Here is an 18,185-nt window from a genome sequence, read left to right as displayed (position 1 = left end):
TCTGCATTGGGCAAGACATGTCAAGTTAGTCATAGGCTTAAGTCTCACTGCTCAACTACCTATCACAAATGATGCTCTAGCTTCCTTGAACCAAATAGTTATATAAAATATTAATAGGCCATATCAACTTCAACATACAACACAGTAGTGCTCAGATACATGAATAGCATGAGACTGTTATCACAGATGTTGGAGGATTAATGGATAGATATTTGGTACAAATGTCCACAAAAGTGATGAAGAGAAATATTGGCATCCAACATCAAAAGTGTAGCCATAGCAACAAGTGTAGGAAACATCATACACAGCATGCTAAGTAATGTGTTCTTTGTGACTTGCTTTAAGTTGGCATAATGCCCCTGCCTTGAAGAATAGTATATCAATTCCTACATTTATCAGTTCTATACTCAATATTAATCTCAAACAGACAGACACAGTGTGTATACCTCCTGCATCACTCTTGGATGAGCTAATCCTCTGTGGCATGCCAGATACACCCATAGCTATTCCAGGGCTGAAGACAAAACATCATATTCAATGTCATCCAATAGAGAAATCAATGTCAGAATTAAAAAAAAAAAATTTGATATGTTTTATATGTTTCTTCTAAAAATAGACAACAGATAATACATTAAAATTACTTTGCCAACACTTATTTCTTATGTTTTATGCAATCAGGTCACGGAGAGTTTTATTACTTTATTAAAACATAAATGTGTTCATAGGGCCAAAAATATTTTGAAATGTGTTCCTGCAAATCACTTCTCCACTAGAAACCTCAGATATATGCACACACATACAAAATGTGTTTTTATACAAAAAATGAATAATTTGGTTTGATCTGAAGCTGTCATAAAAATAAATTGGAAACTTCAGTTTATAATGTGATGTCAAACATTTTGAACCATGGATAATGATAAAACAAGGTTTAAAATAGAAAGAAAAGAATGACATGTTTGAAAAGTTCCTTTCTCCCTTTGAGCTTGAAATAGGTTTAAAGACAATAGTTGATACTCCAAAAAACAGACTTTGTATTAAAGAGAATCTCTTATCAATTACAGATATTACTTCAAAAATGAAGATAATTACATCCTAGGCCTATCGAGTGTTCATCTAGTCATACATGTTCAGTAGAGACTTAAACTATGCTAAGTCATTGTTTTTTCTGGCTGACTCAGACAATCTGTTCAGTTTACACTCTCAGCTATGAATCTTGATTTCACTAGTGTCATGTTTTAAACAAGCTCATAAATAGAATTGATGAATAGCTGATGTTTCCTTATGCTAAGGGCCAAACACTTCAAGTGTGAAGAAAGTTTGTACTCACCTATAACCATACCCTGACCTCTCTTCACTAGCTGCACGTGACCTTGATCTTGGCTTGATATCCCCATTGAGGCTGGAGCTAGAAGATGAATTGCTTACCTCCCCTTGCAACATTTTTTGCTTGGAAGGATCCAGTGAAAGTAACAGAGCATCAGCCTGAGATTTGAAGTGATCAGCAAAACCCCAGAATGCCCTGAGACACAAACATTAGGGCTGATCAATCTTTACAAAATGTTTGTGTTAAGAATAATTTTTTATTGTCCATAGATACTGTAATGGTTGATTCTTCTGTCACCTTATTTTTTTAATCTGGCTTTTAATGGAACTTGATACTAGAGGTAATTATATAGCATCACTGACACATCAGCTTGATTATATAAATATAAGAATTCAATGTTTTACATGAACTCTGCAGCCTTGTCCTTCTTAATGTTGATAACAGTTTCTAGTAAAAGAACCTTCTCTAACAGGACTTAAACATAAAGTAATAAAAACTAATCCGCCATTATCTCATCTATCCATGACTCAGATTATCATAACCCTTGGCTTGTTTCCTAATGTTCCCCTCCTATAAATCTCTATACTGTCTTGAATATCAGACATCTTCAGATCATAGCATGGGACAGTGAATAGCTGACACCAAGAACTTAATTTATTACTATTATTTACAAGTAAACTTGTGATGTTTTCAATGTTTTAAAACATTTCTGAATTTCTGAATTCTAACAATTGTATTTACACCCACCCTCCATTAACAAACAATTTTTTAACATCGCTTAGAGAGTGAATTATAGTTTTCAATCGACCCATTAGATAATGAATGATAGGGTGAAGAAGGAATTATTTCTAGTTCTTAAAATTTAAAAACTTGAATGCCTCAGAGGTAAATTGTGTACAACTGTCATACAAGGTCAACCCATTCATGAAAAATGGACAGAAGCACTTCCAGCTAATTGCCATTTGATGCTAATGTCAATCACAGTCAGAACAAACTTGTGCCCATGTTTAGTCCTATTCAGGCCCTATTACAAAATGTCAATAACTATTTTTGTGAATGGATGCCAATTATTTCTAGCCTATTAACATTTCTAAATCCTTACAAACTTTAATAGGTTAATCAAAGTTTCAATTATTATTAAATAGATAACATAACATGTTAAAATTTTAAAAAAATATATCTGAATAACTATCTTTTTTTTTTTTTAAATTTATTGTTCACTTGCCTAGTCCTGTTCAAATATTAGAATACTAAATAGAGTGATTTTCATGTGTGAAACAGACCCTATCTTGTACAATAACATTGAGCCTTCAAAACTGTACACAAAACCACAACTTACAAAGGAACACAGTAGAACTTAGTATAACAAGTGCTGCCAGCCTATCTGTCATTCTGACTTACTTTCTGGAGTGAGCTCTAGCCTCGGAGTCAGCATCATTGATGCCTCGTTTGATAGCATCTTGAAGTAAAGCTATATGTTTCTCTAAGCAGTGGGTGGGCCAGGAGTGTAAAATTTGGTTGACAAACTCTAGGGAATACCTAAAAAAAAAAGTAGGTTATGGTTGGAACATAACTTCAACCTTTGTTTGTTAATAAGAAAAAAAAAAGATTATTAATAAAATTATAATACAAATATATACACAAATATACAACACACATGAAGGCAATTTTTTTATAAATATAGACACTGTTTTAAAATAATTTTGGAAAACTTGTGTTTATTATTAATGTATGTATGAAAAGAAATTCACTACACTGATAACGAATGACAGTAAAGAATTTAACAGCAAATTTTTTTAGCCTATATCAGGGGTGGGCAACCTTTTTCTACCGAGGGCCGCATTAAAAAAATTTGGGGACTGGTGGGCCGCATATTTTTTTTTTTACTCCCAATTGAGGAATTACAACAAGAGTTATCAATTTCTTGAACTAATTTTATGAATAATTTTTTAAATTTGGTCACAATCCCAACATTTCACCACAAATGTACAATTGTACTTCATGTGAAGCATTTAACTGTTTAGATCCGTACATAATGTTCCCAAACTGTAGAACTAGTTTACTAGTTGTTTTGTTCTTGAGACTGCTGTCAAATTACAGTCAGTGAGCATCGACCTGCTCTAACACTTGATAATTATCTAGCAAACGAAATACAGCGTGTTCACAGATGAATTAGGTTCCAAATAATGTGAAAGCTTCGCAGCAAAATTTTCTTATGAATGGGAATACAGCTTCTGGCAGTCATAAAACTTCTGTGGAAGAACTCTCTGGAATTTTTCTTTCAAGTCATAATTTGCTTGAAGGTATGTCTTTTGGAGCTGAATCAGCTTCTGCATTAAATGGTGAGCAGATGGTATTGAAAACTAGTTCCAAGTTCTTGATGTCTTAAAACTGATTTCAAATTCCACAATCTAGGAATCCAAATAAATCTTGTACTTTCAACATTAGCAAAGAAAGTATGTAGTGCAAGGCCCCCACCAATTGGGGGCTCTAAGCAGTTTGTCTATGTCTGAGGCTGACCTGTGCCAATAAGATCATTGAGATATCAATCCCAACAATACATTTGATATTCAATGCTTTATTTTATTAAAAATCCTGTTTTCCACAGTCAAAGCATGGGATCCATTAGTTATTACACTAGCCATCTTGTACAAGCCGACCAGACACTTTTAACACAGTTTTTCATAGAATTGAATAAATACTGGCTTGTGTTTGTCTTTGACTGAGTGTTTCGAAATATTGCCATTAAGAATAATCTTCATTTACTTTAAACTTTTTAGAATTACATTTAAAGACAATGTTTCAATCGTCTCTTCATGATAAGTGATAAGAATCAAAAGTATAAATGTTTCAAGATCTATAGATATTTACAATTATTTATTTAAATGTATTTGCATTTTTAAATGTGTAATGTGTGGGCACACCTGATTTCTTAAGGTGTCGGCGGGCCGCATGTGGCCTGCGTTCCGTAATTTGCCCACCCCTGGCCTATATGATACTTCTGGCCAGATTTTCTAGACAAGAACAACTAATTTGGTTACTGTTGAGGTACTTTATAATCAATAATGAAACCATCTTCTTAGCTCTTCCAGTACAAATACTCACCTTCTAATAACATTAGACTTAGAAGTCAGATTGCTTGTGATGATTGGAATGAGTCGACTTGTGTGGACAAACTGAAATATAGAAAAAGATTTTATCATTGGTTTTATTTAAAATAGTTGGAGAAGTTTTACTGCAGATTAAGTGAGAGCGAGACCGACTCTATGAAAGAAAAATGGCTGACACAATAGTTAACATTACCCAAGCCATTAAAAAACAAGGTTACAAAGACAGTTTATGAGGAAACACAAACTCAAAATCGGCCTCCGAAGTGGTCCACCCTGGCAGGTAAAAAGGCAGGTTTCAATATTTTCAGAAAGAACATCAGAATGAAATTCTATCAAAGACAAAATGGCAGAGAAGAATGGAGAAAGAAGGTTTGACAGATCTTGTGTGATGCCCCCAGCGGTCCAACAGACCAAAGGATAGGTGAAACTAAATGTTAGATGTGAACCTGGCCTAACTGATGTCTTATAATGAATATCTAATTGATCTAATTGTTTTGTAAAGAGTCAATCTCTGATTCCTCAAACAAAAATACATTTCCATAATAGAAAAAAAAAAAAAATTCCTTTGGTTCAGTGCGCTACTGCTGCATTGCAGTTCGCACAATAATATGAAAAACTACTATGTAATTGTTGTTTTAAATTTTGTCCAACTTGTATGCCTACTAAACAGATTTTTTCTCTTTAAAAAAAAGTAAACATTTTTTGTGTGTAAATGTAAATGTAGTAGTTAGTAAGACAGAGCCTACTTAACTTAGCAATACAACTGTAAAAAAAATTATTTTTTTGACAAAAAATCTAAAACCATTTGCATAAATGTGTTAAAAATATAGTAAATAGTCATCTCACCTACTAAAGAGCCTTCCATGTTTGTTACTATAAATAGTGAATAGTTGTAAAAATGGTGTATTTTTATGAAAAAACTGCTTGCATAAGTGATTTAAAAAATTAGAAAAGAAAAAAAGTAGCCGTTGCATCAGAACTTTGAATGGCCTAAAATATTATGATCTCGGATTTTCACCATCTTTTCTAGTTTACGAGATCTAAATGGGATGGAAGACATTCCACACAAAACTAATACTAATAGTGTCTTTTCCCCTTTCAAGGGCTGCTAACTAGTATTTACAATGTGACACCTTTAAAAATTTTAAACAGAAAAAGTCAACACCACTCTTCTGATGCATACTACAGCATTTAGTAGACAGCCAGAACTAGTTACTGCTTTCTAAATCTATCTTATAAATTATAGATGTTACTTCAAAAGAGAATTTAATTACAGCCAATGTGTATCCATGTGTCAATCTAGTCATTCATGTTAATCAGTGACTTAAACTCTACTAAGCTGTTATTTTCCTAGCTGACCTCGTAACATTACTATGTTTATAAATGAATAACAACCTTCTGTTGATATACTTCATCACTGAAACCATTGATAGGATGCTCTAATCATATCAATGTTTAAATCAACAGAGAGCAATTAGTGTCCATAAAGAAATATCATTCCAGGGAAAAAGTGGAAAACTTTCTGTTTAATGTAAAGTTCTTCTTTCAGATCTAGCGATCTATGGGGTACACGGTTAAGGAGGATGTCATGTGGCCAGCACAATGTCCAACCGCCTTTATTTTTCCCTAACTTAAGTCAGGTACCCATTAGAGCTGGGTGGACTCACCAGGATTTGAACCAAGCACCCCTGGTTCGGAAGCCAAGCGCTTTACCGCTCAGCCACTGTGCCTCCTTCTGTTTGATATAGAAATGTGTAATGTTTAAATCAAGCTTCCATCAATGTAGAAATATTACCTGCATAATAAATCTAATACAGACTATGCCAGAGAATTAAGCTTCCATCAATGTAGCAATATTACCTGCATAATAAATCTAATACAGACTATGCCAGAGGTGGACATAACTTTGGCACTGTTGGGAATGAGGTTCATGAGTGAAGGCAAAACAGATTCAGCAAAGTGATCAAACTTGGTGCCTAGTTGCTGTGATAAGTATCTGTGAAGTACAGTGAACAAAATCAAGATACAAACTCAACTTTTTCACAATTTCACAAAATTTAGAACTAAATATTTTTGACAATAAGATAGCAAAAGAAAGAAGCTTGGTCCACATCAAAGCAAAAAAAAAAAAAAAATTAAATATGTAATTTATTTTTACTGAATTTCTTTTAATGAAATGTTTGAATATGTATATAAGTAAAATTTATTTAAGTTCTTGACAACAAAATCATTACGATATTATTTCAGTTATATAACAGATGTCATAACAAGACCAAAATAGTTGAAATAAAGATTTGTCTAACTTAATAATAACTTTATCTAGAGATGTTGAAAGGTCCAATGTTTCATCATTAAATATTTGGTGTAGCTACTTACGCAATTGTGACACACCCTTCTCTGACAACTTGTGATCTTAAGTCCTTGACTACAAGGATGAAAGCTGACTCTAGTGTCCGCAATGACTGGAAGAAATCATCATAGTCTGCTGCCCCAGCCATCAACAGAGATCTTAACAACTTGATCTAAGAGAAGAAATAATCCAATATTACTTTCTAAAAGTACATTTAGTCCACTCAACAAAACGAAAATAAAATTTTGAGGAAAAATAAACTTATAATTGAATTATCTTTATTGCCAAAGTAAAAAAAAAAAAAAAAAAAGAATTGTAAAGGTATTTTGTCAATAGAGTAAATAAAACAAAAGGAAACTAAATTGTACTTCTACCAAACAGGTGTAAAAGTATCTGAATATTGTGTTCTTCTTTACATGAAGAAAAAAAATGGGGTAATGACCTAACTATTTTACATAAATATGCATCAACATTGGATTAGAAAGATACTGTTTTTAAACCCCATAATATTTTGAGCTTTTAACTGGTACCCAAATTATAGTAAATAGGATCATTTCATAAATTAATCTATTATAGGATCATTTCATAAATTAATCTATTTCAGTTTTTTCTGTGGATGCACAGTTCTTTTTTTTTTTCTTTTTAAATATTACTTTAAAAAAAATACCAACAGAAACAACAAAATAAATAACCACAAAATATATAACTTATGTCTAAAATATTATTCCTTAGCTACTTAAAAGCATTTTTGTTTAATCTCTAGTTTCTCTATATAACAGCCACTTTTAAAAAAATGTCATCAAACTTCTTAAATGCATCTTGAGTGTAATATCTGAAGCAACAATTAAAATTGCTGAAACTTTTTAAAATCAACAATATTTTTGAACTTATAATTTGTAGGTACAAATGACATTCGTGATTCATTCTTTGGTAAATTTAAACCAAGAAAGAAGAAACTAGTGCATTAACAATGCTGAATTGATAGTCACATAAATCAACAAACCTGAGATTGAAATATTATGTTCCTGAACAAATTAATGTGCCCATGTTAATGTGACAAACTGTTTCCTACTCACATGATCTATTCTTTTCTCCCAGGTCAGGTTGACATCATTCAATGCATCTTTGATCTTCATCATCTGTTCTTGGACATCTCTTGAAGAAAATATCTGGAGAATGAAAGTAATAGCATACAAGTGATTCCAACAAAACATTCAATAGTTATAGAAACAAAAACAAGATTGAAGCATATCATTCTGCCCCAATGTATCTAGGGTTACTCTAGCATATACTAGGGCTGTGACCTCAAACAAATCAATACCTTAACTGGAGAGACATCTTCAAATGATTTAATGAAAAGTTCCTCATCCACAGCTCCTGAACCGCCTGCTGATGCTGATAAACAAAAACATTAAAGAATAAGTCACAATTAATAATACATGTTTAATTAGAGAAAGAAAGTACATGTAATTATTCTGCATAATTATGTAATCAAAAAGCAACACATTATATGACATTGCCCAAAGAAAAAAAAATCTCTTTACAATAAGCACAGTAAATAAAACAACATATTGCTTGCTTCACAAATTAATCCTCTCTACATCACAAAATTCAGGGGAAATAAACATATTCAAAGTGATAAGCTTAAAAAAATAAAACACTAATTTGTTATAGATAACAAATATCAAGACTGACTAGAAAGAACTAGTTTGATAATAATAATTTTAAGAATTACTTGAGTTTCACTACTTTTGTTAATGAGTTATGAACTATATAAAAAAATGAAAGCCACACATGAGATCTTAAGAAAGTGTACAGAAATCTCAATCTTGAGAACAAGAACTTAGAAACAGAGCCATGAAATTCAATTCATTTGTGATCCAGTCATAACCCATGTATTGGAGTCACTCAATGAAAACAAAGTTTAAAAACAAATTGAGTCTCTTTTTTTATTGAATGGAACTGCTAGACATGTAAATTATAAGATAGAAAAAAAAATAGAGACTATATGTTAATCTGTGTTTAGAATCTGATTCAAAGACATGAAAGAAAAATGTTATATTTCTGTTTCATATGACCCAAGAACTAAGTGAATCACTCAGACTGAATGTCCAGACACAAGAACTGAGTGAATTACTCAGACTGAATGTCTAGACACAAGAACTGAGTGAATTACTCAGACTGAATGTCTAGACAAAAGAACTGAGTGAATCACTCAGACTGAATGTCCAGACACAAGAACTGAATGAATCACTCAGGCTGAATGTCTAGACACAAGAAGTGCCTGTGTCAAGTCAACCAAACACAATATGTGCTACAACTACCTTAAACAGAAAGCTTTATCAAAAGAAGGTAAAGCTAAGCAAAACAACACCTCATGTTAACATCAACACAACTTATGAATCAGAATTTAATTGATCCATTGCACAACACAAATAAGCTTATTTAAAAAAGCTGATCTGTTCTGGCTGGTATACACTTCTTTTGGTCATGACTACCAGATGCTGTATTTCTTAGAGCCAAGGAGAGTAGGAAACAAAGACAAAATAAAACACTCAATAATATTTAGATCAACCTGCAACAACATTTAGATCTATGTGCACCACATTTTGATCTATGTGTACAATATTTAGATCTATGTGTACAATATTTAGATCTATGTAATATTTAGATCTATGTGCACCACATTTAGATCTGTGTACAATATTTAGATAAATGTGTACAATATTCAGATCTATGTGTACAATATTTAGATCTATGTGTACAACATTTAGATTGATGTGTGCATGACATTTAGATCTATGTGCATGACATTTTGATCTATGAGCACAACATTTAGATGTATGTGCACAACATTTAGATGTGTGTGCACAGCATTTAGATCTATGTGCAGTTTATAAAATTTTGAAAAAATCTTTGTGAACTACCACTACACACATCTATGTCAAGAAAGCAAAAGGGAAAAAAAATATATAAATATATATATAATATAATATAATTAATAAATTACCAGATCTTTTCCTTTTTGTTTCAGCTGTTGCAATAGATGTAAAAATATATATATATATATATATAGGTATATACAAGTAAGCCTGAAGTTTAGTGACATGAAAACAACTCTCATCTTGTATAAAACTATTTTGAAGGACACAATTTCACCATTGAGATAAATAAAGATTTAAAATCATTCTCTATTGCTGAAGGATACAGGCAACAGTGGGGGGTTCAAAACTTTTCAGACAATACATTTGTATGTTATATCCAATATATCCACAATACAACTTCTACAGAGGAACTTGTCTGGCTATCATTAGTCTCACCATTATATATTAACAAGTTAGTATTGAGAAATTATTGGTAATAGCAAAAGAAGATCCTATACCTCCCGCCCCTTCCCACAAACAAAACAATCAAAAAAAAAAAAAAAACAAGCATCATTTGCATACAGATTTATTTATATTTTCCGGACATGTTACCTCCCCTAAGTCTGACCATGTTTTCTACTAGATTAAGAGCAAAAATTTAAATATAATATTAGTGTCTGACACTACTGCCCTTTTCCATATCCATAAGTTGAGGCCTTTTGAAACAGGTGAACTTAACACTTTCACATCTACTGAGCAACTTGGTGAATACAATATAAAAAAAAGGTCCAATTTGACCAAAATGCACATAGCATAAAGAAAGCACTTAATGAAATAGTTTTAAAATGAGCGAAAATGGTGAATCAAATCAAGTGAAATTAGAAGTACAAAACACTATCCACAATATCAATCACTCCAAGCTTTGCCTAACAATAACACATGGCGAGGTGAACAAACCCCACAACTTTCCAGATTCCCCATAAAGAATATTTTGCTAAATAGTGGTCAACTGTCCAAAGACCCACTCAGACCCCCACCCCACCACATACACACACACACAGAGGACTGTCCATAATTTCTGCTTATTTAATTCACCATTCTCTATCATAAAACTATTAACCTAGTGCTACAATTTACATTTAGAAGGATGAGCTATGAATAAATTACATTCTTAATTAATTTAAACACTTAATTTCCTTAGATATTTTTATTTTATTCTCAACATTAACTTTCCTTTTATTTTCTTTCACATGATTAAGTGTTTCATTGTTTGTAATGTCTAGACAAGTTCTACTTTGTAGGTTTTAACATTGGGAGAAAAACAAAAAATCCTCTCAGGCTAAACACACATCTGATTCAAAGTCTTTTAGCTATGGAAGGGCACTGAACTAGTGTATAGCACTTCATCATAGACATGACATAAGTGTGAATGCAAACTGTGCTGTAGCCTACCTGTACTGATCATTGTATCAAGTACATCCACTGACAATGATTACTACATAGCCTCTCTGCCCTTCTGAATCAAGCACTCAGGTTGAACTGTCCACTCTACAATGTACACACCTCTTTTTCCTCTTTAATATGTAGGAATATATTAAACAGAGAAAAACTTCTCCCCCTCCTAGAGTCAACAGCTTGTACACCACAAGTCTGATTTATCCACAGACTGCAAGACTATCTACACACACACATCTATGAAGTTGCCTTTTATCACGTCAATGTGCTACACCTATATATTCATTGCTACATGTGTAATCCTGAGTGCTGATCTACCCGCATCTGGATACTAAATGAAAGACACCCTGTAGCTTGTCAAGTTCCATGATAATCCACGTCACTAGGACAATGAAATCTGCTGACTACAAAGTGATTCCTCATTGACAGGTCACAGCTACAAACACACACTAAAAAGACTGGTGCTATTTGGATTTCTAATAGATAGCAATAGACAAAAGACAAAACTTGTATGACTCAGACAAACACACCTAATGTGAACCTATCAACACACACACACACAAGCTGTCAAGTCAATTTATCGATCAATAAAAAAATTGTATTGAATTGTGTAGATTGTAAGGAATATCTTCCATTCATTCGGAGTTTCGTAGCAGGGCTCTGCCTGTTAAAATAGAGGAAGACCATCTTGATTCCTTCCCAATGTTTGCTATGGATGTTACAATTGATGAATTCGCTACAATTGATTAATTCTCTGACACATTTCTATACGCGTTGTATGTAAATGGTGACTGTACTTTGGGAGCATACAACTTGGCCTGCGCCTAAAGAGACCACTTCAATGACTTATCAGTTCTCATTGTATTCAACTAGCTAGTTTTATGATCTATATTTAGATCCAGTGTCTTGCTTGTCTATTTATACACATCTTGTCTAAGAGATCACACAGAACATATCTGTAAAAACATCTCTCTTCTTCTCTAATGCCCTGTGTGCCGATGTCATACCACGAGTTGACACCTTTCCTTGATATGTTGGGGAGCACAGTGTCAATACATTGTCAAGTTTCATTCTCTAGGTTGATGTTAACCCACAACTCTATTTTAACTGCAATAGTCCCCCCCCCCCCCAAAAAATTTTTTTTTTTTTCTCACTTCAACTTAGTATGAAAGGTTAAATAGACATTGATTGCGAGACTGAGGAACCAATGGAAATTAAACATTTGGTAAAGTGAACATTAAAACCCAAGACTACAGACTAATACAAAATCCACTGAACTGCAAGGTCATTGACTATATCAATGTTAGCACCTACTCCACTGAACTGCAAGGTCATTGACTATATCAATGTTAGCACCTACTCCACTGAACTGCAAGGTCATTGACTATATCAATGTTAGCACCTACTCCACTGAACTGCAAGGTCATTGACTATATCAATGTTAGCACCTACTCCACTGAACTGCAAGGTCATTGACTATATCAATGTTAGCACCTACTCCACTGAACTGCAAGGTCATTGACTATATCAATGTTAGCACCTACTCCACTGAACTGCAAGGTCATTGACTATATCAATGTTAGCACCTACTCCACTGAACTGCAAGGTCATTGAATATATCAATGTTAGCACCTACTCCACTGAACTGCAAGGTCATTGACTATATCAATGTTAGCACCTACTCCACTGAACTGCAAGGTCATTGACTATATCAATGTTAGCACCTACTCCACTGAACTGCAAGGTCATTGACTATATCAATGTTAGCACCTACTCCACTGAACTGCAAGGTCATTGACTATATCAATGTTAGCACCTACTCCACTGAACTGCAAGGTCATTGACTATATCAATGTTAGCACCTACTCCACTGAACTGCAAGGTCATTGACTATATCAATGTTAGCACCTACTCCACTGAACTGCAAGGTCATTGACTATATCAATGTTAGCACCTACTCCACTGAACTGCAAGGTCATTGACTATATCAATGTTAGCACCTACTCCACTGAACTGCAAGGTCATTGACTATATCAATGTTAGCACCTACTCCACTGAACTGCAAGGTCATTGACTATATCAATGTTAGCACCTACTCCACTGAACTGCAAGGTCATTGACTATATCAATGTTAGCACCTACTCCACTGAACTGCAAGGTCATTGACTATATCAATGTTAGCACCTACTCCACTGAACTGCAAGGTCATTGAATATATCAATGTTAGCACCTACTCCACTGAACTGCAAGGTCATTGACTATATCAATGTTAGCACCTACTCCACTGAACTGCAAGGTCATTGACTATATCAATGTTAGCACCTACTCCACTGAACTGCAAGGTCATTGACTATATCAATGTTAGCACCTACTCCACTGAACTGCAAGGTCATTGACTATATCAATGTTAGCACCTACTCCACTGAACGTGTGTACGGCCGCTGACTAGCTTGTGTATAGACTCAATAACGGGCAAAATAAATGGGATTAGTTCCTGAAAGTGCTACCTTGTGTATGGACTAACTAGTGCAAGGAGAAAAGCCTACTAACAAACTCGAGTATGGACTAACTAGTGCAAGGAGAAAAGCCTACTAACAAACTCGAGTATGAACTAACTAGTGCAAGGAGAAAAGCCTACTAACAAACTCGAGTATGGACTAACTAGTGCAAGGAGAAAAGCCTACTAACAAACTCGAGTATGAACTAACTAGTGCAAGGAGAAAAGCCTACTAACAAACTCGAGTATGAACTAACTAGTGCAAGGAGAAAAGCCTACTAACAAACTCGAGTATGAACTAACTAGTGCAAGGAGAAAAGCCTACTAACAAACTCGTATGGACTAACTAGTGCAAGGAGAAAAGCCTACTAACAAACTCGAGTATGAACTAACTAGTGCAAGGAGAAAAGCCTACCAACAAACTCGTATGGACTAACTAGTGCAAGGAGAAAAGCCTACTAACAAACTCGAGTATGGACTAACTAGTGCAAGGAGAAAAGCCTACTAACAAACTCGAGTATGAACTAACTAGTGCAAGGAGAAAAGCCTACCAACAAACTCGTATGAACTAACTAGTGCAAGGAGAAAAGCCTACTAACAAACTCGAGTATGAACTAACTAGTGCAAGGAGAAAAGCCTACCAACAAACTCGAGTATGAACTAACTAGTGCAAGGAGAAAAGCCTACTAACAAACTCGAGTATGGACTAACTAGTGCAAGGAGAAAAGCCTACTAACAAACTCGAGTATGAACTAACTAGTGCAAGGAGAAAAGCCTACTAACAAACTCGTATGGACTAACTAGTGCAAGGAGAAAAGCCTACTAACAAACTCGAGTATGAACTAACTAGTGCAAGGAGAAAAGCCTACCAACAAACTCGTATGGACTAACTAGTGCAAGGAGAAAAGCCTACTAACAAACTCGAGTATGGACTAACTAGTGCAAGGAGAAAAGCCTACTAACAAACTCGAGTATGAACTAACTAGTGCAAGGAGAAAAGCCTACCAACAAACTCGTATGGACTAACTAGTGCAAGGAGAAAAGCCTACTAACAAACTCGAGTATGAACTAACTAGTGCAAGGAGAAAAGCCTACTAACAAACTCGAGTATGAACTAACTAGTGCAAGGAGAAAAGCCTACCAACAAACTCGAGTATGAACTAACTAGTGCAAGGAGAAAAGCCTACTAACAAACTCGAGTATGAACTAACTAGTGCAAGGAGAAAAGCCTACTAACAAACTCGAGTATGAACTAACTAGTGCAAGGAGAAAAGCCTACCAACAAACTCGAGTATGAACTAACTAGTGCAAGGAGAAAAGCCTACCAACAAACTCGAGTATGAACTAACTAGTGCAAGGAGAAAAGCCTACCAACAAACTCGAGTATGAACTAACTAGTGCAAGGAGAAAAGCCTACCAACAAACTCGAGTATGAACTAACTAGTGCAAGGAGAAAAGCCTACTAACAAACTCGAGTATGAACTAACTAGTGCAAGGAGAAAAGCCTACTAACAAACTCGAGTATGGACTAACTAGTGCAAGGAGAAAAGCCTACCAACAAACTCGAGTATGAACTAACTAGTGCAAGGAGAAAAGCCTACTAACAAACTCGAGTATGAACTAACTAGTGCAAGGAGAAAAGCCTACTAACAAACTCGAGTATGGACTAACTAGTGCAAGGAGAAAAGCCTACCAACAAACTCGAGTATGGACTAACTAGTGCAAGGAGAAAAGCCTACCAACAAACTCGAGTATGAACTAACTAGTGGCGCGTAGTAAAAGAAATTCCAATACACTGCCTTCAGATTATACTAGGATGAAGCCAATACAACATGAAGCAGTAGTATCTAGTCAACATTTTCTAGCATATACCAGAGTAATTGCTATCCACGTTTCACAAAGCAATCAAATGTTAGAATCAAATGTTAGAATAACAGAGAGACAAGTTCCACATAAGAAAAACAACACACGTTCACACATTGTGAGCCTAACGCTGTGCATACAAGTGAATGAAGTCACCAACACACTCCAACATGGAATCAATGTTATCAGATCGATATGTGACTCACAAGGGAACACCGTCTGGATCGCTACACACAATTACTAAGTAACAATCTCCCAAGTGATATCAGTATGACCCCAAACGTTGGAATGCATAGTCATGGAAGAGCTGTACGAACCAAACAAAGCAAAACATTTTTGAGAACCTTATTGCTACTTATTCTTGTTGATTTTAAATTTGCCCATTTCCTAAATGAAAATATTTTAACAAAATTAGGCTGCATAAAGAAGTTCATCTATCAGGGCACTCAAATGTTAGAACGAGAGAGAGATGATTTTATTAGCATAAGAAAAATAACGTTATGGCCAAAACACAGAACAGAGACAATACTATCACGAGGTTAGAATCACAACTAGACATCAGCAATGTTTACATACATGATACCACAAAGTATGCACTGACCAAAATCCAAGGCTTCACGTCATGATTTATACACATGCAGTCAGGCTTACAAAGAATATAATTCCTTATAATATATAATAAGAATTAAGCCTTATAATCCAATGAAGTCCAACCGTGGAGTAGAGAAACATGTCGAGAAACTGTCAGGAAATGTGGATAAGCCACCATGAGTTTTGATTGCCACAAAAATGTAGAAAGACTAACAGAGGAAGAAGACAAAATGATGTTTTAAATCATGCAATCTATTGACCACAGCACGAAACTATATGCAACAAGTGTCTTCCTATACTCCCTACTTTAGAACAATAAAGTGCTTAGGTCCATAGTGATATGTCACAGTGCTTAAGACTTAAAAGGTCTCAGTGCTTTAGACTATAGCGATAGGTCTCAGTGCTTTCTTAGGGGGGGGGGGGGGGGGGAAAGCGGTGGCTGAGTGGTTAAGCTCGGGATTTCTTAGGGCGTCCCTGAGTCCACCCATCTCTAATGGGTATCTGACTTTAGTTGGGGAGAGTAAAGGCGGTTGGTCGTTGTGCTGGCCACATGACATCCTGCTCGTTAACCGTTGGCCATAGAAACAGATGACCTTAACATCATCTGCCCCATAGATCGTAAGGTCTGAAAGGGAAACTCGATAGATCAAAGTAATGGACTTCTAATGGCTAAAGCGATAGGTCAGTTCTTTAGATTATTTTGATAGGTCAATGTACTTTAGACTATAGGATGGGCACCTGTGCTTCCGACTATTTTGATAGGTCAATGTGCTTTAGACTATAGCAATAGATTAATGCTTTCGACTATCTGATAGGCCTTACGCTCAAAGTGCTTTCGACTATCTGATAGGTCTTAGTACTTTCGACTACCTAATACCTAAGCTATTGATTCATCTACCTCGTAGTAATTGAACAATATTTCTACTTGTCAATGAACTAAATAGATACAAAACCCAGAACTTGTATCTCAAGGTAATGACAATGAAAATGTCTCCAGGTCTGAAAAGAAACATTCAGCTCCAGAATTGTGTACGACAAAATGGCTCCTTAAAAATCCAATCAAAAGAACCTAATCTAGACTCGAGGACTAACAATGTTGATAATGAGCTTTCCAGCGAGTCTACCGAAGAGTTAAGACAATCTAAGCTGCTCTTCCAAGGGAACACCCTTAAAGGGCAGAGAGAAGATCAAAAGCCTGTAGACAATCTGTTAGTCAACTCAAGAACGTGTCACAAGCTTTCAACTTGTCAGACAAGTGAAATGAGGGCTCAAGAATGTTGTGTAAGAATGGGTGGACTGTTGTTCCGCTTTATTCTCAAACTTCTTGCCACCACGACATAATAGGGATTAGAAACGAAGATTTGACCGAAAAAAAAAAAGCTTATATTGAGTGAAATCGTATCAATTATTTTTTATCAATCAAAGCCAAAGACCGAAGCAAGCCGTTTTGACACTACACTAACAATAGTAAATGTGTGCGATTATAAATATTTTTATAGTAATGTTTTTGTTTAGCGCAATTTTGGTGTACCACTTTTTTCTTCGATGTATGTATGTATGTGTGTATGTATGTATGTATGTGTGTGTGTATGTATGTATGTGTGTATGTATGTATGTATGTATGTATGTATGTGTGTATGTGTGTGTGTGTCTCTCTCTGTGTGTGTGTGTGTATATGTGTGTGTGTCTCTGTGTGTGTGTGTGCGTGCGTGCATGTATTTGGGCGAATGTTTCCGTGCTGCCTTTTGAAAAGCAATTTTATTTTTGTTTTGTTTTAAAAGTTCGTCGAGTCTGAATTCAAACTTGAGGTCTCGAGACATTCCGTGGTGTAGCCGACGTGCTTAGCACTGAACTTTACACAAATGGAAGGTTTTAGGGTTATCTTTTGTTAGTTTCACATTTTTAGCCAACGACCTCATTTTCTACACAGGTATCTCCTAGCTTAGTACGCTCTCTATAAAACACATAATTAATTAATTACGACAAACTGATAAAATAATTTGTCAATTTTTCGATTGATTTATGTGTTGTCATGGACAACGAATAATTGTGGAAGATTCAACTTGGTCCTAGAAAAAAAACTTAAAAAAAACAAAGCTCATACAAGGGAAAGAACCGCACACCACATCAC

General features: G+C 34.9%; 1 protein-coding gene across 8 annotated transcripts in view; it reads right to left on the bottom strand.

The window, feature by feature from the left end:
* The window catches only part of LOC106074348 (CLIP-associating protein 1-like), a 108,691-nt gene that overhangs the window by 33,818 nt on the left and 56,688 nt on the right, over positions 1-18,185 (bottom strand). For all 8 annotated transcript variants that reach the window (XM_056004597.1, XM_056004596.1, XM_056004598.1 and 5 more), the window contains exons 9-17: positions 9,795-9,818; positions 8,106-8,179; positions 7,861-7,953; positions 6,811-6,956; positions 6,295-6,430; positions 4,430-4,500; positions 2,726-2,863; positions 1,328-1,519; positions 447-514 (exon numbers count right to left, since the gene is read on the bottom strand). In XM_056004597.1, the coding sequence (XP_055860572.1) occupies positions 447-514; positions 1,328-1,519; positions 2,726-2,863; positions 4,430-4,500; positions 6,295-6,430; positions 6,811-6,956; positions 7,861-7,953; positions 8,106-8,179; positions 9,795-9,818 (942 nt within the window). The remainder of the gene's footprint in view (positions 1-446; positions 515-1,327; positions 1,520-2,725; positions 2,864-4,429; positions 4,501-6,294; positions 6,431-6,810; positions 6,957-7,860; positions 7,954-8,105; positions 8,180-9,794; positions 9,819-18,185) is intronic.

This window comes from Biomphalaria glabrata, chromosome 11 (assembly GCF_947242115.1).
Source record: "Biomphalaria glabrata chromosome 11, xgBioGlab47.1, whole genome shotgun sequence".
Lineage (NCBI taxonomy): Eukaryota > Metazoa > Mollusca > Gastropoda > Planorbidae > Biomphalaria > Biomphalaria glabrata.
This window is presented reverse-complemented; position numbering and strand designations above follow the sequence as displayed.